Source organism: Gossypium raimondii, chromosome 8, assembly GCF_025698545.1.
Source record: "Gossypium raimondii isolate GPD5lz chromosome 8, ASM2569854v1, whole genome shotgun sequence".
NCBI lineage: Eukaryota > Viridiplantae > Streptophyta > Magnoliopsida > Malvales > Malvaceae > Gossypium > Gossypium raimondii.
The window spans coordinates 41,405,788-41,430,469 of record NC_068572.1 but is presented as its reverse complement, the minus strand read 5'-3'; the positions used below and the strand labels follow the sequence as shown (position 1 = coordinate 41,430,469).

At 34.3% G+C, this 24,682-nt stretch overlaps 1 protein-coding gene across 1 annotated transcript; it reads left to right on the top strand.

Moving 5' to 3' along the window:
* The first annotated feature begins 2,867 nt into the window (after window positions 1–2,867).
* On the top strand, window positions 2,868–23,205 carry LOC105793324 (uncharacterized). The gene is made up of 8 exons (XM_012622246.1): window positions 2,868–3,041; window positions 3,144–3,287; window positions 7,535–7,819; window positions 7,936–8,180; window positions 8,569–8,802; window positions 22,678–22,821; window positions 22,914–23,061; window positions 23,152–23,205. The coding sequence occupies exons 1-8, from the start codon at window positions 2,868–2,870 to the stop codon at window positions 23,203–23,205; spliced, it is 1,428 nt and encodes a 475-aa protein (XP_012477700.1).
* The last annotated feature ends 1,477 nt before the right edge of the window (window positions 23,206–24,682 follow it).

Genomic DNA, 24,682 nt, shown 5'->3' with positions numbered 1-24,682 from the left:
CACCACAATGTTCCCTCCGCAAGGCTCGGATCTTTGGTCAAGGCGGTATCTAATATGTTCACTCCCCATTTTCCATCCTAACTTCATGTATCCCATTGAGGTTTATCCCTAGTTATCATGCAATACATGCATCAACTCATCATCTATCTTAAAGCAACAATATAAGCTTTTCATGACACAATAACCTTACTCATGCATAGATTACGGATGCATTCCCTAGTTCATGCAAACATCATATAATCATCTATCACCTAGAAGCAAGGTGTAGAAACTCACCTTATTTTCTTATCCCTGTTACCGTGCGTTGATCGAATGCCAGTGTCTCCTCAGGCTTAACAACAGTCCCTCAATTTTTCTCCTTCTTAGACATCCAAGCCTACGACTACTGCAACATGTAAAACCTCCCACAGTTATATCCTCTTTTTCTTGAAGACGACTGAAGAAAAATGCAATGATTTTGAAGAGAAGAATGTGTAAACAGGATTAAAGAATCCCCCCTTTTTCTCGTCCCCTTATCTACATATATATCCTTATTGTGCGATCATTACAAACCGTCATCACCACACAATCCTAATTATTATGTTTCCCACTATGTAACTAGTCGGTACCAATCTAACCAAACCAGATTTGGAGTCTAACTTTATTTTAACTAGCCATTTAACTCCCTAAATTTCTCACTAGTACCCCTAACTTTCCATTACTATTCAATTAGCTCCCCAAGTCCTCCCTGAATTCAGGTATTTTGGAAATTCAAGTGTCATAGGACTTTAATTTGGGTTAATTTTGGCATGTATGACATTTAAGTTTTAAACTGTCTAAACTCAAAAATTGATTTAATTATGCAAGCAACCTAGTTTTTAATTAAAGATCTATCAAATATCACTTTTTCCGCTTCAATATGGAAAGTTAGTTTTGAAAAGTTAATAAGTTGGAAATCAACTAAGTTTTCAAAAATAATCAACCTGTGCAAAGTATATATATTTAAATAAATTATTTTATGTTTGAAACTTGTACTTTTTTGCAAAATTAATAGATTCACCTGATTTTATATAGAAAGATAAGCAAATGGTTTTCAAAACATATTTTGAAATCTGATGGTTTTACTAGGCTATTTCGGTGGTCAATGTAGTCTTAAAAATCTAGTCATAACTTTTAAGTTGGGTTTGGGAGGTTATATTTAATGGTATTAGAGCTTGAGTTCAAAAATCAAACTATGGTTTTTTAAATGAGTTTCCATGCATGTTTTAAAAAGAGATTATTGGGATCCATGCTACAAAGTTTTAAATAATATTTTGTCAAAAATAAAATCCGAGACTCTGATGTTGATCATACTTAGTAACTGATACTTTTGAAACTGTAGACAAACATTAAAACTATAATTTTTGAAACTATAGACATAAAACTGTAGACTTTCGACTGAAAACACTTAGGCAGATAACTAGATATTTTAATTTTGAAACTATAGATAAACAAAAGATTGTAGATTCATGAATTCATTAAGAGCACTCGAGGTAGACGACCCCGAGGTAGGCCACTTCTAACTGCTCATGTTGAGCCACAATAGCTTAGGATGACACTCCAATTCTTGAGGCTAATTATGGTGAAGATTCATTTGCCACTGAAGGCGTAAATCTTGATAAGGGTGATGACGCAGTATCCTAAGTGATTGTGAGGGTTCTACAGAGGGTTGTTGGAGCCCAAACTAGATTTGGAAATTAAGGTTCTGTGACTGAGATGCTTCGATCTATCGGAGTCAAACTGTTTAGGGGTGTTGTAGGATGACCCTGACTGTAGCTAAATATTGGATAGAGGCTATTGAGAGGATTCTGGATGACATGGAATGTACTTTAGAATAGAAGTTGAAGAGCACTTTATCCTTGTTAAGAGATGAGGCTTATTGATTGTGGTAGTTCATTTTGAGAGGTACTTAAGCTGAGCGTTTGACTTGGGAGTACTTCCTGGAGGCTTTTTAGAAGAAGTATGTGGGCACAAGATATGTGAAGGCCCACAGGCTTAAATTTATTGAGCTTAAGTAGGGATATATGACTGTGGCCGAGTACGAGGCTCGATTTATAGGGCTTAGCTGGTATGCTCAGGGTATGGTTGTTACGAAACAAGATAAGTGTGTGAAGTTTGAGAATGGGCTGTGATATGATTTAAAGATTCAAGTTGCTTTACATCAGGAAAGGGTTTTCAAAACTTTAGTTGAGAAAACCAAGATAGTAGAGAAAGTTAAGCACTGGGAGCACGAGAAGAGAGAAAAGATTAAGGTCCTGATTAAAAGAGATTCTGGTCCCAATGGCTCGACTTGATGTCCCATGAAAGGTGTCAGAAAGCGCAGACCATACCAGAATATTGTGCATAATATGGTAAACAACATTTGGGAGAGTGTCGAAGGAAGATGGGTGTTTGTTTTACGTGTGGGTCTATTGAACACTATATTAAGGATATTCCTAGTAAGGGTGATCAGATGCAAGCTCTAACTCAAAATCAGAATAAGAGAGCTAGATAGTTACCTCTGAAAGGCCGAGGATAGAGTAGAACTGGTAATATGGGTCAGGATTCAAACAAGACAAAGGCTAGGCAACCTGCTTTGATTTTTTCACTAGGCCTTGAGAGGATTGAGATGTAGCCGGTGTCATCGCATGTACTTTTATGATTCATTCTGTTCAACACTTTTCTTGATTTATATAAGATCTACCCATTCATATGTTGTTTGTATAATCGCGAATAAATTGGGAATTAGGGTAGAAGAAACTGTTAGTTGTGTAACTTTAGCTAGTCCATTAGGAAAATTTGTGATTGTAAACAAAATCTATAGGAGATGTCTGTTGGAGGTTCAATGTAAAGTATTATTGACAAACTTGATGGAGTTTCCCTTTGAGGAATTTGACTTAATTCTGGGGATGGGCTGGTTGGTTGAACAACAAGTCAGTTTAGATTTTGCTGCTAAGAGAGTGAGTTTGAAGAAAATTAATGGCAGGAAGATTGTGATGGTTGGTGAGTGTAGAGATTACTTGTCTAATGTGATCTCTATTATGGTAGCAGAAAAATTGGTTCGAAAAGGGTGTGAGGCATATGTAGCCTATGTTCAGGATGCAAGTGCTTGTGGTTCAGCTATGGGCAGTATTTGAACTGTGAAGGAGTTTCCAGATATTTTTCCCGAGGAACTAGCTGGATTACCTCCTAATCATGAGGTTGAATTTGGGATTGAATTGATGACTGAAAATATTTTGGTGTCCATTCCTCCCTACTGCATGACACCTGAAGAGCTTAAGGAACTTAAGGTTAAAATTCAGGAGCTTTTTGATCGAGGGTTCATTTGATCAAGTGTTTCGTCTTAGGGAGCTCTGGTTCTATTCATCAAGAAGAAGGATGGCATGATGTGGTTGTGTATTGACTACTGATAGTTGAACAAGTTGACTGTTAAGAACAAGTATCCTTTGCCAATCAGTTTCAAGGAGTGACTGTGTTCTCTAAGATTAATATAGCACCCCTAACCCGTATTCGTTGCCAGAATAGGGTTACGGAGCATTATCGGAGTTTACTTTTCAAAACTATAAAAAATTTAGAATATTTAATTCACAACATCAATCAATGTAAAACAAATTAATGACACACATATTGTCCTTTATATGAGCCTTCGATGCCCTAAAAATACATTAGAAATAAGTCGGGGCTAAACCAGAAATATATAGATTTTTTAAGAGAAAGATGAAAACTTTTAAATTGCAAAGGTCACACAGCAGTGTGGCCAGGCCGTGTGACTCACACGACTGAGACATATGCCTGTTTCTCAGGTCGTGTGGGTATTCGAAGTAGGGACACACGGCCGTGTCCCAGCCCATGTAACTCACAGACTTGGGTCACACAGCAAGCCACACGCCCGTGTGCCAGGCCGTGTAATTCTCGAAATGCAACCTTTAAAAACGTACATGGGACACACGATTGAGACACACGCCCGTGTATTAAGTCGTGTGGACTAGAAATAGGCCATTTTCAAGCCATTTCTTTCACCCAAAATATGTTCATACATACAAGCCCTTGCACTTATTTCAAGCATTCAAAAATATACTTAAAACATGCATAATAGAGCTACATTAATATGGTATTTATCCATACAAAAAATATGCCCAAAAGGCACCTCAAAGCAAGCACTCGACTTAACAACACATATGCATAATTGATCACTTTGCTACCATTTTAAAACATACCATGCTTAACTTATACATTGTCATTATAGCTTATCATTTGATCTATAGTTTTCATGCATCCCAAATATACATATAACTAACTTATACATATTTGACCATAAATTATCCATATATATATAGTTTAATTCATACCAAGTTATACCATAATTGACCACATCCCAAAATCACATTCAAACATACCAATTTGGTTATTCAAAACACAACTTCAAATGACCATTTCAACTTCAACCATCAAGGCCATCTAAATGACACAAATATAACCATATCCAAATGGTTCCAACAATCAACGTGTATAGAAACCATATTTCAATCATGCACATCTATTCAAAAACCTTTCCAAAGTATACCATATCTTGACCATGTTGAGGTCAATTCATCATATATCCCTTTGGCCATTCAAACATGCTTTAACACATTATTAAATTAACACATATCAACAAGGCACTAAATGTACCAAGGTTACATCACCCAAAATGACATATACATGCCAAACTCATCAACTAATATTCAAGTAATCATCAAACATAAGTCCACCAATACATGCCATTATAACCTTAACCAAGACATCAAAATCTACTGATATAATCACTGGATAGTGTGATAGATCTTCGACGAGCTTCAAACCCGATCGAGCTTCCGGTAATTTGTAAAGGAAAAATAACTACGTAAGAAATGGATGCTTAGTAAGTTTGTATAAATTTAGTCATATCAATCCATTTTAAATATGAAATTTATACATATCAAGGATAATCCTATACCAATACCACAAGATTCATTAAACCATATTCAACAACTCACAAAGTAAATAAATCCATAGCATCACATATACATATCATCCTTAGCATAGTAATTTTATAAAACTTTAAACTCTTTCAATTTTTTCTTATTTTCATTTGCATTTCATTACTTTCCATTGCATTTACTTTCTTTAGCTTAAATAACAACACCAATTCAACTCATCATTCCTTTTTTCATCATTTTACACTTCAAGCATGAACTTAATATTTTATTACCTTTCCACACTCGTTTCATATGCATAACATACAAGGCATATGCATATCATCAACCATAGCCACAAGCTAGTGCATTTAAACATATTTATTTTGGAATTAACCATATGATAATCCATTTCATAAGAAATTACGTAATTTACATCTTACCACTCTTTCATGAACACAAGCATATTTCCATTTTGGAACTTACCATTTCAATGCATAACTTATAAGTAAACATAATACAATCCAACCAATAGCTTAGCACATGCCTAAGCATCAAACAACAACACATGTTAACATACTTGAACATATTTCATATGAATTCAACATGGATAACCATTATACTTGAATATGATTCAATTGGATATAACATCCTTCATAACATAACATGCTTTCCATGTATCTCATCATTTCAATGTATTTCATGTATACTTGTATTTGCTTATATTTAACATTTACCGTTTCCTTTCCAATTCATCCCCATTGAATCGAATAGAATATCGTTGGATACTCAGGATAGCTCAAACAAAGTGTGCTAACTCATATAACTGTAATCCGTCAATTCATGTACATGTATGCTCACACGAGTTGTAAAAATGGGCCTGCTTTCACGAGCTGTGGGTCAGAACGTAACTACACGATGCTGCTCACACGAGCTGTGGAGTATCCGCAACACATGTCAGACCTCAGCCATCAATAGGAAATTCAAGACTAGCACTCAAATCATGTAAACCATAATGACATGTCATTTGTATCCTACGAATTCCTAAGGTTCAAACGGGACTCAATAGTCGTCATACGTCGTTGGATTTCCTTCGTCTCGTGACATGAGAGATTTCATAATAACATATATATATATATTGATGCATTTACATTAGAATAACACATCAAACATTCAATTAAACCAACATTTAAGTAATTATAGTTTATACGTACTTACCTAGCTAAATTGCAGAAATGTCAAAGTACGAGGGCATTTTTATAATTTTTCATTCTCCTCGATTTTCCACCAGATCTTGATCTAAATTAATAATTTCATTTAATCTATTAATTTAGATAGTAAAACAATGTGTTTTATGCAATTTAGTATTTTACATTTTACAAAATTTCCTTAAAGTTTTACTTTTATTCAATTTAGTCCATGAGCAAAAAACATGCAAATTAACCATTTTTTTCCAAATTTAAGCTTATTCGAATGTTCATGGCACCCAAAACAGCCCACATTTGTATTAATTTTACATCAAATCCTTATATTTTTACTATTTTAAAAATTTAGTCCCTAATCAATAAATTCATCGAAAATCACTTAACAAAATACTTTTAATTATCAATCAACATTTCAAATCCATCATTTAACATAAAAAATCACAAGATTCATCAATAGAAAGAATCAAAATCTTTAATAATGTCAAAATCAAAGATACAGGCTAGTTGAACCTAGTTGCAACGACATCAAGAACATCAAAATTATTAGAAACGGCTAGCTTAGGAACTTACATGCAAGGAAACATGGTTGGCCGAACTTCAAACTCTCCCATGGTGGTTCGGTGATGAACAAAACCAAATGGGGAAGAAAACTATTATGTTTACTTATTTTATTAACCTTTATTTTATGTTTATCATTTAATAATAATATAATAACATATAAAACACATAAAATTAAAAGAAAATGAAGCTTTAACCATCCACCAACTAAAGCATGGGTAATCTACCCATTAAGGCCACCCAATTTTAATTCTTTAATCAATTTAACGCCTTTAAACTAATAGTGATTAACTTTTTCCACTTTTATGATTTAGTCCTTTTAATTAATTAACTATCAAAACGTTAAAATTTTTCAACAAAAATTTAATACCACCTTAATGAAAAGCTGTAAATATTTATAAAAATATTTAGGGCTCAGTTTATAAAAATGAGGTCTCGATACCTCATTTTCTAAAACCACTTGACCTTAGGGTCATACCACTTGAACTTAATAACTCTCTTATATAACATAAATTATCAAATCAAAAACCTTTTTAAAATCATATTTGACTCATAAATATTAAATAATAATATTTACGAACTTACTCGTCTGATTTGGTGGCCCCGAAACCATTATTTTTGACACCACTAGAAACGAGCTGTTACAATTGATCTAAGGTAAGGTTATTAACAACTCAAGTTGAAGGATTCAGATGTACCCAAGACTATATTTAGGACTCGGTGTGGTCATTACGAGTTCCTGGTAATGCCTTTCAGTCTGACTAATGCTTGTGTTGCATTTATGGACTTGATGAATAAGGTGTTTCATCATTTTTAGATCAGTTTGTTGTTTTTATCAAGGACATTCTGGCCTATTCTAATACCAAAATCGAGTATGGTGAGCATCTAAGAGTTGTTCTGAATAATGGCTCTGTTGCATTCTTGGACTTGATGAATAAGGTGTTTCAGTCATTTTTAGATCAGTTTGTTATTTTTATCAAGGACATTCTGGTCTATTCTAAGACCGAAATCGAGTATGGTGAACATTTGAGAGTTGTTCTACAGATTCTCCAAGAGAAGAAGCTTTATGCTAAGTTGAGTAAATGTGAATTTTGGCTTAGAGAAGTGATGTTTCTGGGTCATGTGGTATTTTCTAAAGTATCTATGTGGATCCAAAGAAGATTGATGCTATTTTGGAATAAAAGTAGCCTAAAAATGTTTATGAGATTCAGAGTTTCCTTGGTTTAGCTGGGTTTTATCAGGGATTTGTCAAGGGGTTTTCTTTGATTACTGCTCCTTTGACAAAGCTATTGATGAAGAGTGCATTGTTTAAGTGGACTGATAAGCAGGAAGCTAGCTTTGAGAAGTTTAAGGCTATATTAACTCGAGCATTGGTTTTGATTCAGCCCGAGCCCAGAAAGGATTACGTGGTGTATAGTGATGCATCTCACATTAGTCTTGGTTGTGTACTGATGCAAGATGGTAAAGTTATAGCATATGCTTCAAGGTAGCTTAAACCACATGAGTGCAATTAGTCTTGGCTGTATGGTGAGAAGTGTATTATTTATACGGATCACCAGAGTCTTAAGTATTTTCTCACCCAAAAAGCATTGAACTTAAGACAATAGAGATGGATTGAGCTGCTAAAGTATTATGATTGTACCATTGAGTATCATCTCGAAAAAGTCAATGTTGTGGCAGATGCTCTAAGTATGGTCATAAGTGTTGGACACTTTTGTGTTGGACTCAATTGGGTGAAATGAAGATTTCGGGTTCGAACCTAGTTCAAGAAACTAAAGGTAAAGTTAGGCTGATTCAAGACTGATTGAGAGTGGCTTCGGGTAGACAGAAGTCTTATGCATATCTAAAGAGGAAGGACATTGAGTTTAATGTAGGGGGTTAGGTATTTCTAAAAGTGTCTTTGTGGAGGAAAGCTCTGAAATTTGGACAGAAAGGCAAGTTGACCCAAGGTTTATTGGACCTTACCAGATTCTTAAGAAAGTTGGACTGGTGGCTTATCAGTTAGAGTTACCTCTTAAGTTGGACCGTATCCGTGATGTGTTCCACATTTTTATGTTGAGGCAGTACCGATCTGATCCTCCTTATATTGTTCTATTGAGTAGATTGAGGTGATACCATATTTATTTTTTGAGGAGGAGCCTATTCAAATTCTAGATCGTGAGGTTAAGAATCCTAAAAAGAAGTGGATTCCTCTAGTTAAGGTTCTGCAGTGGACCCATGGCATTTAGGAGGCTACATGGGATCCAGAGGACTCGATTAGTGAGCAGTATCCTCATATGTTTGGATCAAGTAAATTTCGTGGACAAAATTTCTCTTTAGGAAGGGAGAGCTTTCACTCCCAAGTTTTATAATTTTTTTATGTACGTTTTGAGCATAGTTGAGTTATTGGCCTGATGGTTAAAAGTTAATGATTTCATCCTTAAAACCCAAGTTCAAGTAGCCACACCGAATATTTTTTACAAATTTTGGCAAACCACGTGGTCAACCATTGATTGCCGCCCATAATGGTGGAGATGATGTTGGTGTTGACTCATAACTTTCTCATCTTGTCCTCACATTTCTTCTCCCATTTCTCCTCTCTTTCATTTTCTTTTGTTTCTTTCCCTTTGCCAAATTTAGTTCACATATTTCCCAATTTTTCCCTTCTGACTTTTATTTCCCCTAATCTTTTCCTCCCTTTGGCTACCCCTTTCTCTTCTCCTTGCTCCCTCTCTTTTTCTTCTTTTCTCTACTTTTTTTTGTTTGCACCACCACTCGCACCACCATACACCACAAATTTCTCTTTTGTGCCACCCATATCTCCATCTTGTACCACTATTTTTCTTCTTTACCATCGTCCATCCTCCCTTACCGCCCATTTTGCACCACCACCAACCATCCTCTCCACACCGTAGCTACACCACCACAACCATTCTTGTTATTTTCTCCTCCATTTTATTTTTCTTTTGGTTGTAGCCGAATCTCCCATTGTTCTTTTTTCTTTTTATTTTTCTTTGGTCGAAAATCTGTTCTTCTTTCCCTCTTATCAAAAATTTCAAATCTGTGTAGTGTCAATGGAACGACGAATATGTGCAAGTGTACACAATCACAACAAGTAATAAAGTGACAAGTAAATTTCGAGTTATCTACCCACAAGGACTGTGAAAGGAATTTTTTATGAATGCAATTAAAAATAGTTTGGTGAAGAAAAATATTTTGATTTGAGAAGGTGATTAAAAACTAAGAATTTTAAATAAGTAAAATAAATAAAGAGAAAATAAAAGTTCCAATGCACGATTTCAAAAGATGATTTTAATTAAGATGACATAATTATGTTAGATTAATTACATTTCTTAACTTAGAATTACTAAACTCATGTTCATGTTATGAATAAATTCACGGCAACTCGGTAATTTGCTAACTTATGGCAACTCGGTAATTTGCTAACTTATGAACATACTTACCTACCAAAATCCATTTATCTCTTGACCATATCTCTATGTCAATTCAACTGATTAAACAAATTTTAATAAGCAAATGTGTTAATGCACATACATACTTATGAAATTAAAATAATCTCTTGTCCATATCTCTATGCGAATTCAAAGAATTAATTCAATCCCATAAGCACGTAAAAGATTACGTGAGGTAATAATGTATTTCTACTTTGAAACAGTTTAATCACAATAATCTTGCAAGTTATGCAAGGCTAATGTATCGTTAGATACCGTTGCTAGTTTAACCCTAAGCTACCTTAGATGATTAAACATGCACTGATTAAGTATTGTGTCAATTAATTACAATTTCAATCCATTTAAATAATTAATTCATTAGTTACCTTACAATTGTAATGCAAGAATAACTTAGTTGTGGTTTTACTTAATCAAACATCTTACCAAGACCTATAACAACACAAACACAATTTAATAAATTAAGTGGATAAAATGCAATCAACCTAACACGAATTAAATTGAAGCCATATTAATTAAATTAAACATATCAACATCACAAATATCCATAGATATATTCATAACAACAACAATAAAATTAAAAGGATAAGAAACAAAAATCAAATTCGATGTTTCTCCGAGGCTTGACTAGTTTGCTTTGCTCCTCCTTCTCCACTTGTTCTTGTTGAACTGAGGCTTCCACAAACACTTGAATGCTGATACAAATGGTGGTTGAAGGAATTTTTTTCAAGAGTTGAAATCGACAAAGGAATGGGGAAGAAAATGAAGAACAATGGAAGGGGATTGAAGAAAGAAAGTGAGAGAGAAGTGAAAGGATAAGAGGTTTTCAGACGTGTTTGAAATGAGCAGCCAAAGAGGGTATTTATAGGTTGAGTAGGCTGCTAAAAGTAGCAAAAATCAGCAGCCATGGAGGCCCCCCCATGGTCGGCCACACATGTGGCAAGTTTGAAGGTTGCAAACTTTCTATTTTAAGGTAGGGGCAAATCTAGGAAGGCATGATAAGTGGATGGGTTTGAATGCAAATTCAAGGAGTCTTCAAGGGATTTTTTTGCAATCCAAATAATCAGAAAAAAAAGCTGATTGGGTCAGCATATGGGATGGTTTTGGGTAGCCCAGTGCTCGGTTGGATCGGTTTTCTCGGTTCAGCTCAATTGAGCCTCTTTTCATAATTAATTAATAATAATTATTTAACCCAAAATAAATTGGATTAAAATGAAAATTAATTATATTATGAATTATTATTTATAATTTGGACCGTCTTCGGTTGAAAAATTAATTTGCCTTGATGCTTCAAAAATCGCTTCTCAGTTTTGCGCTTCTAGCAGTGTCTACTGAGCCAATTTTCGCCATTTGTGCAAATTTGTTGAAAATGATCAAAATTAATCAAAATTTATTATAAAAGTAATTAAAATTCAACATGTTAATAATTTAAGTACAATTTAATTATTTTATAATTATTATATATTTTTCGACAAGAATTACTACGAATTATCATGAATTTGAGTTAAAAAGGGTATGAAAAAGTGTGTATATTTTTGTGTTTCCAAACCCCAAACTTAATTCATTGCTCATCCCGAATAATGCACAAATTGAAAATAATTTCTTAGAAACACCCTCAAAAAATTCCTTCACAACAACATTCTTCCCAAAATTATGAATTTAGTATACTTATGCTCAAGAACAAGAATTTGGAGATTTACGCTACTTAAGTAAACATATCATTCAAATTAATCTCAATTATTATTATGATAGCAAAAATAGACTAAATGCTTGCTCAATAAAGACATGTTAAATCCCTGCCAATATGATTTTATTCCCTTATTTAAGATTAAGTTGCAATCATCAAGTTTAATTTATGCCTTCACATGTTGAGCATAGCAATTTCTTTCCACTAATGTAGGTAGCATAGAAACTTGAATCAATATGTCTTTTAAATAGGTTGTAATGTGGCTAGGCTAGGGGTAGGTAAAAGATAGATAAATTTAGGCTTAAAACCCTAGAATCAGCTTCAATCGAACCTTCGAAATATTTACCTTCAATACACCAACTTATTTTGCTCTCACATGCTCCTTTGTACATCTATTTTCTTTCAACTATGTACGCTTTTCTCTTTTTTTCTTTTCTTTTTTTTTCACGAGCCTTTTTCTGCATCTACTACAATTTTTTGAGCATTTGATACTTCTTTTCAACTCCCCCAAACTTATTTTCAAAGAATGTTCTAAATAGTACTGAGTCTAGTGTTTGGGACAATTTAAAGATAATAAGAGAAAAGTGATGACTAAATATTGCAAGGGTTCAAATAAAATTAGGTCATATAGTCTCAAAGTTGGGTTTCAAGGGATAAAATTTCATCAAGGTTGGCTTGAAAGGCTCAAAGGGTCCAAACAAAAGTTGCCTAAATCATTTTCAACATTCCATGCTTCCTAGGATTTCGCCTCAAGAAACTATTAAGTCAATTCTAGAGACTTAAACTTTCATACATGCCTAACTTTCTTAAGGAACTAAAAATTTTATGGTATGATTTGCATGATTTATTAAGAGTACATTTATGTCATAATTCAACCAACATAGCAATTATTGAAATAATAGAATTTTATTCATACTAAAGTTTACCATACTTAACAAAATTTCAAATTTTTGAACAAAATATATCATAACCATCATTAAAAGAAAATTTTATTCTGAGAGGAAATAATTTCAATTTTTCAGTCCCCCTACTTAAGATTAACGATGTCATTATTAGAAGTGAATAGATACTATACACTAGGTAGATTCTAGAAAAGATGAGGTGAGTCAATTTTACTGCTTAAGTACCAAGCTCTCTCTAGATCCAATCCTAGACATGTATATATCTATTGTCACACTTTGTACTTTGCAACTTGTTCATTTTTATTTATGATTTCCACTTCTTGTTTTATTATGCGAAAAATAAAAATCCTAATAGAACCTAATCCTAAAACATTAAATAACCTAGGAAAGAAAATGAAATAAAGTAAAGATCCCCCTTTTTATTTATTTGCAGATCCCTCAGAATCTGACTCATCTTTTTCCTTCCTCGACATTGGAGTTCATGGTTCGAGTATAAAGTCTAGAAATTCAGGCGCAAAAACAAACGAGTTATGAAATATATAATTAAATGCATCTCTAATTGAGTCATCTCATGTTTTTGAGTATCTTCAGTAATCTTGTTGTTGCAACTACATGTGTTGCAGCATAGCCATTATACCAAACTATTAAATTCATGGAATAGTGCTAGATAAAGGGACTCTTAGCGTTGAACTTAGGAAATTTGTTAAGGGTGGTTTCAGTTTTGGGCAGGTGAATGAGTAGCTGAGGGTAAGGTTTAGAGTTAAAGAAGGTGGCAATTTTAAGGATAGTTTAGGTTCGATAGTTGGTGACTTCGACTGAAGGTGTTTGGGGTGGTGATTCAGGTAGTTAAGGGATGCAACATTAAGGGGTTAAGTGAGATGCACTATTGGAGTACTTGGGAGTGGTAGTGGAGCAAGGTAAGGGATATAGGTTTGTGCGGAAAAGAGTTGAATATTTCCTTTCCTAGCACTATCTTAAGCCCAATGGTAGCTCCTTTTGGATCCTAAGCTCCTGTACTGAAAGTAAACTAAAAAACTCAAAGAAATTACTGCTTGGGTTAAAATTTGACCCTTTATTTAACAAAACAAATACTTAAACTCTTCAGCGTACTTAGAAAAATATTTTTCAAAAAATTACATTAAATTAAACTATTAGGAAAGAATAGAGGGGTCACAGATGGTCCCGCTTAAGTCCCAATCTCCTAGACAGAGTTTTAATTAATGTAATGAACCAAAGAAAATTTTATCTAAGTCTACCATTTTATTCAAATGAGAAAAAAACTAAAAATATAAAATAACGATAGAGGAAGTGAATAGAACTCCCTCCATTTTATTCAGGATCGTCATTGACCATGGTGGTGTCAAATGACCATTTGTCATACCAACCATAACCATCTAGCAAGTAATCATATTCTTTCCCATCAAATCTTTCGAACATCTTATGAGGGAAAGAAAACCCAGAATGATCTTTCCTGGTGGCATTGTTTAACTTCCTGTAATTCCTACAAATCCTCCAACCCGTGACTCGAATATTTGCAATAATCCATTCGACACCCTTCTTGTGCTTTTCCAAAACAAAAAATGACTCTTATTCTTGATTCTTGGTGAACTCAACTGAAATCATGATAGGTAAAAATGGAGATAAACCCAAATAATCATATTTCAAATGAGGAGGTAGAGTCTTCAGTTCCAATTCGACTGACTCTTCAATCAACACTTTTGGTTGTGTGTACTCCTAAAATAATAACTCTAATGATCCCAGTGGAACTTCTTGAGTATTGATTGGAACATTTTCAGCTGAAAAATTAATTCGCCTTGATGCTTCAAAACTCGCTTCTCGGTTTTGCGCTTCTAACAGTGTCTGTCAAGCCAATTGTTTCACTTTGTGTAAATCTATTGAAAATGATCGAAATTAATCAAAATTTATTATAAAATTAATTAAAATTCAACATGTTAATAATTTATGTACAATTTAATTATTTTATAATTATTATATATTTTTCGGCAAGAATTACTACGAATTTGCATGAATTTGAGTTAAAAAGGGCATGAAAAAGTGTGTATATTTTCATGTTTCCACTAAGTGTCCTCTAAAAGAAGATCTAGTAAATAGATCATATTTTTGTTTTTTTTTGAATCTAGTGTTAGTGTTAGCCGAATCTAACATGTGATGTTTGCTATGTGTATTTGTCGATTAAGGTGCAGGTAATGTAAGTTGATTTTCATCAGATTTCATAAGTGGGTCTAGATAAACTGCTTTAGTGAAACTGATATGTGTGGTGGTGTGGGTTTTGTTGTTCAATGATTAGATCTAGGTGAGATCTGATCTGATCGGTACCAAAGGAGTACATTGGTTTAGATCTAGTACTGTTCGGATGCACAAAATAAGGTGTGTGTCTTAACTAAGTATATATGTGTGTTTGATGATATCTAAGTGATTATATATATTACTTTTAATCAACCAATGGCATGAATGTCTTTGGAGAGATAGTGGAATGAGATTTGTACCCTTTGTAAGCGTCCTTAAAGAAAATTTATTATTTTGATCGAAATGGTGTGTATTGCAATTATATGATTTGTATTGTTTTACATGTTCCGTGATGCTAAAACATGCATATTGATATTGACATTCCAATTACATGTTAATACATCTATACTATTACCGTTATTATTGATAGCATGATAAAGCATGCTCACTACTACTGATATATTGAATTCATGATAATGCATGCCCACTATTTCTGTTAAATCTGATTGCATGTTGAAAACATGCCTACTGTACTAATTCCTCTACTATCACTGTATGTCATATTGCATCGTATTGGGGTTGAGTCAATTATGAAGGGAGGAAGTTCTAGTAGTTTATCTGTACTACTGGTGGCTTGTCCACAACACGATGTTGGGTAGGATCTTTCTCTGTAACTCAAAACTGCATGGTCGTACATGAACATATACATGTACTCTAAAAATTGTGATTTTGTACCGTTTTGATATTTTGTATATTTGTTTCCTGATGTGCCATATATTTTTTTTGTAATACTCTAATTACTTGAGTTATGACTCACACTGAGTTTCTTAAGCTCACTCCTTAGTTTACTGCCTTTTCAGATAACCAGTGAGTTTAGGATTTGGATTCGACAATCAGAGGAGTATCTTAGATAATTTTTAATAAGTATTTTTAAACTTAATTTTTAAACTTTTTATTATTGTGGACTGTAATGTTTTATTTGTACTATGGCATGAAACTTTAATTTAGGTTTTTTTTTTTTTGCATGCATGACATTTAAGTTTTAAATGGTCTAAACTTTGAAATTGATTTAATTATACTAGCAACCTGATTTTTAATTAAAAAACTGTCAAATATCACTTTTTTCGCTACAATTTGAAAAATGAGTTTTGAAAAGTAAATAAGTTGGAAATCAACTAAGTTTTCAAAAATAATCAACTTTTACAAAGTATATATAATTAAATAAATTGTTTTATGTTTGAAACTCATACGTTTTCACAAAACTAAGAGATTCACACGATTTGATATGGAAAGAAGCAAATGGTTTTAAAAATATGTTTTGAATCTGATGGTTTTACTAGGCCATTTCGGTGGTCAATGTAACCTTTAGAATCTAGTTATAACGTTTAGGCCGGGTTCGAGAGGTTACATTATTTATTGGCATAATAATAAAGTTATTCCTTCAATGTTTACACATTCTATCAATTTAATCCTAGATCTAACACGTTCAACAAATTTAGCCTTTAATGCTTACAAAATTTATCATTTTAATTCTAATTCAAAAAAATTCAATAAATTTAGCCCTCAACATTTACAAAATTTGTTAAATTAGTTCTAATTTGAAAAGTTTCAAAAAAGGAAAAAATTAAAAATTCATTTTTGGGTAAAAGTATAAAAATGAATTAAATTTTTAAAAAAAAGAACATATATATTAAAAAATAAAGTAATATCAAATGATTCAAAAAGAAATAAACATGTAATGTATTGGTGGACATTTGGGAGATGAATTTTGACATCCCCATAGGACATAAAATCGACAAAGTTATCTTGTTTAATTTAGTTCAGCCTATATTTTCAATTCCTAGACTAGATTTTCAAGGACTTTAGTAGTTTGACCGACATACTTGGAGTACTTAAGTTTAGAAATTACTGACGACATGTTCAAGTAAAAAAAAAAACATAGCAGAAAAAAAACATTTCTAGGTTTTTCATTTCATGAAAGATTTCAGATTGCACTGTTTCCTCTACGTGGGGATTAGATATTTGTATATTTTAAAATAAGAAAAAAATAAAAAAATCATTTTATAATAATTTTAAAATTGTTAATTTTTAAGAGGAGTTTAATTAAATAATACGATACTAATCTAAAATATGACACTTATCTAGTTGGACTTAAACTAACTTGATTTTATACCATATTCACGAAGGTGAAATTTGTTTAAAATGAGCACAATATGAATAATGTTAAATACTCTAATTGTTCAACAGTTTTAGAGGTATGGTAAGGAATATTAGAAAATGAAGTTTTTCTAAGTATTTTCTTTCTTTCTTTTTTGAAAATTTTAGAGTTAGAACTAAATTGACAAATTTTTTAATGTTGAGGGCTAAATTTATTGAATTTTTAGACTTTTAATCAAAATAAAAAATTAAACATTGAGCTAAATTTGTTGATTTTTTAGATTTAGGATCAAATTGATAGAACGTCTAAACATTGAAGGCTAAATTGCTATTAAAAGGCCACATCAACTTTTCGTCACTTATCTAATGAAAGCTAACGAGAGAGTGACTGAAATATTTAATTTCAAAAACTTAAGTGACAAAACTAAAAATATTAATAGTTGAGTGACCAAAATAAAACAAAAAACGGTTGGGTGACTAATTGTACACTTTACCCATTACATAAATAGCCTTAATTCATAAACCATTGGACCAATATTGTCATTATAAGGAGAAAAAGTAATATATAAATATAAAAGGCTAAATTATAAGTATATGCCAGTTTTTTAAAAAATAGGGTTTTAGGCTGATTTTTGTGATATTTAAGGAAATAGGCCAATTTTGGATAGAGAAATTAAAAGCGCCTTGACATTTTTTTTTGTGAAAATTTGGCAAGAAAAATTTATTTGTGTTTGTGTTTGAGGTAGACATTATGATAATTTTAAGCTATATTTGAGTTCACGATGCTTATACGGTCACGGGTTAAAGTATAATAAGGGCTCTTGGTTGACGATGTTTATACGATCATGGGTTAGAGTATAACTCTAGAAGCAGTTGATGTTGGTTATACAATCACGGGTTCAAGTTTCATGATAACAAAAGAGGATGCTTTGTAAATCCGATACATAAGTTTGTGACCATAATCATAGGGAAAAACAAAGGGGTTTTTCAGTATAATCAACTTATTATTTTTCTCCATCTTCACCAAAGCAGCATTCTAAACCTAATTGTCCAAGACCTGTGACAGAGTTGGATGCAAGAGGGCTTTTGAGGGGGCGAGTGATTGTGGTGGTGGAGAGAAGCTAAAACTCGAGTCGGGGTAGCAACGATTGTAGTTATTAAAGAGTTCTTTAATCACAGCAGACGCTGACACAACAAAATGACCTTCATCTTTTCTCTACTATAACAGTCACTCCTCCCCAAGAAAGTCCTCTTGCCTCCAACTCTATCACAAGTTTCAAACAATGAGGTTAATGATAGTATTTTGATGGAGATGGAGAAAAAGAATAAATTGATTATACTAGAAAGCCCCTTAGTTTTTCCCTATGAATATTGTCTCTGTTTCGGGTTTATAAAACATCCTCTTTTGTTATCATGAAACTTGAACCCGGGACTGCATAACCAACGTCAATTAGCTCCCGAGTTGACTGCATAACCAACGTCATTCGGGAGCAGTAGTTATACTTCAACCTGTGACTATATAACCAACATGAACTAGTGCTCGAGTTGCAATGAGATAGGCTTCTAAGGCGATGGTTCGATCCACACACCGCATGTAACACCCTATACCGACCCAATTTACTGGATTAGAATATAACATGTCACAATACCTATATACTAACAAAATTTTACAAGTTACAAAAGCCATACTGAATGTACCTCTTATTTACTTAAAATCCTTTCTAGAACAATAAGTTTGATTAAAACATTTATTGTTAGTTATAGACTTTCAAAGGTAGTATAAAACCTTGCAACATATTTTTTGATTTAATAGACATACTTACAACGTGTATTTCTATTTTTCATTTGAAAAACGTATTTCTATAAATGTCCCTCTGTATGCATAATATTTCCCTCGATCTACCTCCATGGCGCATTCCTAGCTTGGTCCCTCCGACACATTGATTCGATTCTCAGACCTGCATACCAAGAGATGCATATAAGTTCAAAAGAACTTAGTGGAGCTCACTCATTATTACCTTTAAATGGTATGGTAGAGTTCTTTGACTCAAGGGTTTGGATTCCTATTTAGACCTAGGTGAATAATTTTCTAAATCCTGGTTGGTAGATAGTCATGTGTCAATCTCTACACTTAACTACCTTTTACACATTTTGCCCAAATGGCAGATCACAGACTTCACCCCATAATTTGAACCCTATTACACACTTTCTTAGCAGAAGGTAGTTCAATGCACTCTTCAGAATGGTACTCAACATATGTTATTCTTTACGGATTCTTTTGTAGGACCCAACAATTATCAAAACACCAGTTACATCGTATCTTCATATCAATCCAGATAACCATTCTTGCTTAGGAGAATATAATGTTTTGATCCAAGCAATAAAACCCCAGATAATGCCTAAGATATGCCCAAGTTTGCCACAAAGATGGAATGACAACTCATCATGATGGCTTTCCAAATGATACGTCACAAAGGCTTTTCAAGTAATCCATGTTTACTGTCCTGACGAACCATCTTTGTGCATGCCATGGGGCTTCTCCCACATGGTTTTATACTTTCATGCCCTTTTGACGTATTAGCATATGATGCCATGATCTTCCCTAGATTTATTTCATAATCTGCCAATCCAATTAGCAATATACCTACCCTACTGGAGGCTACACAATAAATCTCCATTTCACAGTGATCAGCTTGTCTGGTTAGCAATATATCTGCCTTATCGGAGGCCATACAATGTAATTCTTATTTACATTTATTCATACTAAAAATTCACCTGTACTGGACTCGTACCACATCAAAGATCCTTTTACTTAGACTTTGACCATACACACATAGGTAACACTGATTATTATCACGCACACATTCCAGAGACGACATACCAACTCTCTAATAATAAAGAAACATATCATGTTATCTCATATTCAAACAACTTTCAACACTCATATTTTACTTCTATACATATATTTTCCTCAAAGAGACATACCTATCTATAGAGGCATCAACCATTTATTCAAATTAGAATGATATACAACAGTTGATTTTAGAGACTCACCAGGGACTCACCCTTACCTTAGCCTATAGCTTTTGCTTTGACAGTCCTTCCCAATCCAACAACAGCAACTGTTTAAATGATCATAAGATTTCCCTTAGAATCTCCATTATAGGCATTTTACGAACATTTCAACTACATGTGGCCCTCGATGCAGAGCCTTCCTATAACACTCTTTCCTTTTATAATCGTAACATGCAAGGTTGTAAGACTTACCAAAAGGCAGAATTGTCTACTCATTAAATGAGATCCTAGTTTGATCTTAATGAAGAAGAATAAGATATTAAGGTTAGAAAGAAGAACACAAACAATAAGTAGATAGAAAAACCATCTGAAAGATGTCCCTTTCCCATAAATATATTCTCGATCCTCCTAATTTCCTTACCAAATCCAAGTTAGGAACTGGAAAATTTGGTAAAGGTTTACTTTACTGTTGACCAATCATGGGGAGTGTTAAATCAATCTAATTGACTCTTTTTGAGAAATGGCCAGTCATGCTGGTTGTGATGAGTTGTTTAGTTAGCTTGTTGTAGTGTACAAACAATCTTTCACACATCTTGCTGCTCTGCTCTCTAGACTAATTTCTGCTTCTGTTGTTGCAGGATCCCAACAACTCCCAACCAAACCCGATACAAAATCCAATTGGACAATACTCATGCAAATCAAGCATAGTATATATTGGTGGTGACTCACGTTCGGCATGATTTTAATGACAATTAAGTCTCTTACAGCTTCTTCATAGGCTTGATAGGCTTTTAATGTTTAAACAAAACTCTGGGGAATACCCTTCATAGGCGCGTGTTGTCTTGGGCACAATCTTTCTTCACTTGGAAACGTCCTGCGATCAATTCCTTAGATACCGTCATGGGCAGATGCTTTAATGCTAGTATGCGTCAATACTCTAACTCACCATCAGGCCAAAAAGGTGGCGGATTATGTTACCACAGTGCTCCAATTGTCTATATACCTACCTTATCCATCTTTTTGTATTCGTAAATTTTCATTGTGTGACAACTCTCTCTTCCTTTAGGAAATTTCATCTTTTTGGATGCATAGCTAACTCCCCGAATCAAATGTATAACATTGCTTGGCGAAATGCCCAAGCATAGTTATAACAAACTTCTCATCGGTGTCGTATAGTCTGTAGATCCGAACTGGCGTGGATGCAAATATTTAGTCTCAATTGGCAGATTCTAAGCTTGTAGGAAAATGTTGGTAGGTACTCTCGTGTTTTCAAACGTCCCGTGGCCTTAACCTAGACAAGTGTCATGTTGTGATTTGAAGAATTTGAACAATTGGTTTTAAATTTGAAACTTCTTACGGATGTTTGGTTCTTTATAAATATTAGGATTAAACACATTCCCAATTATTATACTATATCTCAGAGCCATAGATTTATTTTCTGTCAAAACTTCTTGTTTCCTTTCGTCTCCAATTCACATTTTCTTAAGAGGTAATTTCCCCATTCATTTTCCTTTTCATTTAATTGAAAATGGTTTGAACAACTACACACGGAAGAGGTCGTGGTGGTCCTGGCTAGAGTAGTATAAATGATAGCCCTAGAGATGCGTTCACGACCGATCCTAGAGGTCCGAATTATATGCAACATGTTGCTCCTATGTATGAGTGCAACACCACTGATGAAGAACTGATGCGATACCTAGGGGCCCGAGGCATCCTTCGACAAAAATATGCGTTCAACTTACAGATAGTTCAAAGCGAGTGTCAACTAAGTGATAATACCATGGGGTTTATCCTTCCTCTTCTCTTGTTCGAAGTTGGTTTCCACTTGCCTCTACATCCTTTTTTCTGCTCGGTGCTTAACGAGTATCGTATTTCACTAGGGTAACTTTCTACTTTATCATGGTGGACGCTTGTGGCCTTCTTCATAAAATATTGTATGCAATACAAGCCACCGATGCTTGGCATATTCCAAAAGATTTACCAATTAAAGGTAAAGAGATAGTGTGCCTCAATTGGAAATGCCCACTTTAGCACATGCTAGGGCTTTGAGCCTATAATCCAGATTTGGACCTTGAACCTGCATATTAGAAAAGACAAGTTTGTGAGGGTCATCAGTAAGCTCGAAACTGGTTTTGGCTTTTCCACCTACTTGTCCCTACCTCAAGAAGGCATTTGCTTACAAAGTCAACCTGTTGACTCAAAGGTTTCTTAGAAACAATTTAAACGGTTAAGGGTGTGACATGTTCTAGAATTAGGGGAAATCGTCACTATTAGACATGTCTTCCAATGCTGTTTCTAAGGACTAAATCCCAATGGTTTCCAAGCTAATGAACTTCTATTATGAGTAGATTCTCAGAATATCCCTTCTACTGAAGTAGTCTGGCCCTATAACTCCAATAAGGATTTGGCATGAATTCTAGTGGGAAGGATTAGGGAGCCTTCTTTCTTGTCCTATGATCATTGTGGTCTACATCCATGCCATTTTAACATTATTTGTCATTATATGTCTTACACTCTTTGTCCCAGTAAGGCTAATTCTCCTATTGATGTTGCAAGGTCCACTTCCAGTTCTTATACCACTACGCCAGCTCCAGTAGTTAACATGGATGCCTTAGCTTTACTAGACGAGGTTTGTGAGAATAACGGTGCTATCACTGCCCCACCAAAAATGTAGTAGGTAAGAAAGCTCAAAAGAGGCCAAGATTGGAAGGAAGTACCTAACATGCTGAGGACAATGATTGCCCACAACTAACTCAATGTAGACTTAAAAAAGGGTTTGCTCCTCCGAACGTCAACACTGTATCTGTTCCTGCCCTTCCTCCTGTACCTACCCTGCTTGTAGAGTTTGCTAATTTTGTGGACTCTCAAGTCTATGCCATTGATTCTCTTACAGCTGAAATTCTACCAGAGGCAATACGCCCAAACTAGCCAGAGGCTCATTCTAGTTCCTTACCCAATAATGCTTCTACTGGAGAAACAGATGAAATTTTCCCTTGGCAGAATCTGTTGAGGTTAAGGCAATCTCCCTTCTCACTGGATGCCATCCATCAGTAGCAAAAAAATATTGTGCCTAAGCAGGTGAAAGAGGCTTTCCTCTCATTCCTTTCTTCGAATTTTCGATTACCTCCACTCTTGATACTGGGGAGGTCTTCCCAAGCCTTAGCAATTTAATATGGGCCTATGAGTTGGGCCCATCTAGAAACTTGTAAGCAAAACAATGCTAAAATGGTGAGCTTAGAAGAATCTATATACTCTGGGAAACAGTCTTTGGCTCACTTACGCCAGACTCATCAAGAAGTTATGAGCCAAATCGAGGATCTCAACTCTTGTTTCTTGGCTTGGAAGGCCAAGTATAATAATGTACAAGTTAGGTGTGTGCAGGTGGAGGAGGAGAACAGTTGGTTGAAGGCTAGAGAGTCCTTTTGGGAGGAGAAATTAAAATCCCAAGAATAACATCACTCATCAGAGTTTGAATGTCTATGTTAATCCAATGAAGAAGATCTAAGAAAGTAACAATAGGACATAAGGAAAAACAGAGGCTTTTCCTAAAATGAGGTTCAATCTGGTCTTCCATGCCCAAATTGATGTGGGCCCTTTAAATCTAAGCCAGGTGGATTTTAACTGTCTACAGAAGGTCTCTATCAAATTCTTGTACTTCAATGTTTATAACTCTAAAAGAGAATAATGGGAAAAGTTCTAGAGGGAATGAAAGTAATCAGCCAACTTCTTCATTCCCACTGAGCTCAAAGTAGGGGAGGAGGAGGACTTAGAAGGTTCGATTGATCTGGAATGAGTCCTTGGAGAATGCCCCTAGACAGAAGAAGCTCCCACCGAACCAATTGACTAGCCAACTGAGGCGGGAAACTGAAAATTTCTCTTCTATTTTTGTATTTAAATATCTTTACTCCTTTTGTACGAATTTCCTTCTCTCATTAATGAAATTATTATTTTCATTCTCAAATATCTCGCTTACCTCAATTCTAATAGTATACCAAAGTATTCACAACACAAAAGTCTTTAAATTATCTGAAGGGTTCTGCGTATTATGCAAAAAGGGTAAGCTCTAATTTAACTGCTAGAGGATTGGCTGAACCGAAAGCTCTTATACCAATCAATTTCTAGAGGATCTGAAGGTAGAATTCTTCGACTCAAGGGTTTGGATTCCTTCTTAAACCTTGGAGAATACTTTTTTAATTCCTAGTTGGCAAATAGCCATATGCCAATCTCTACACTTGACCACCTTCTACACACTCGGCCTAATTGACGAATCACAAACTTCACCCCCTAATTCAAGTCCCATTACACACTTGCTTTGCAAAAGGTAGTTGAATGCACTCCTTAGAATGATACTTAGAAGATATTATTCTTGACGAATTCTTTTTTAGGACCCAGCGATTATACTTTCACGCCCTCTTACCGTATTAACATATGATGCCATGATCATGGACTTCCCTCAGATTTATTCTATGATATGCCAATTTGATTAGTAATGTACCTACCCTACCGAACGTTACAAAACAGATCTCCATTT

What these genes read in the sequence shown, in the direction of transcription:
- LOC105793324 (XM_012622246.1), top strand. Translation starts at nt 2,868, where the DNA reads ATGGAGTTTCCCTTTGAGGAATTTGACTTAATTCTGGGGATGGGCTGG. An exon ending in CTAATGTGATCTCTATTATG is followed by an intron (nt 3,042 to 3,143) that starts GTAGCAGAAAAA and finishes TGAACTGTGAAG; the next exon opens with GAGTTTCCAGATATTTTTCC. An exon ending in ATCACTGCCCCACCAAAAAT is followed by an intron (nt 22,822 to 22,913) that starts GTAGTAGGTAAG and finishes AACTCAATGTAG; the next exon opens with ACTTAAAAAAGGGTTTGCTC.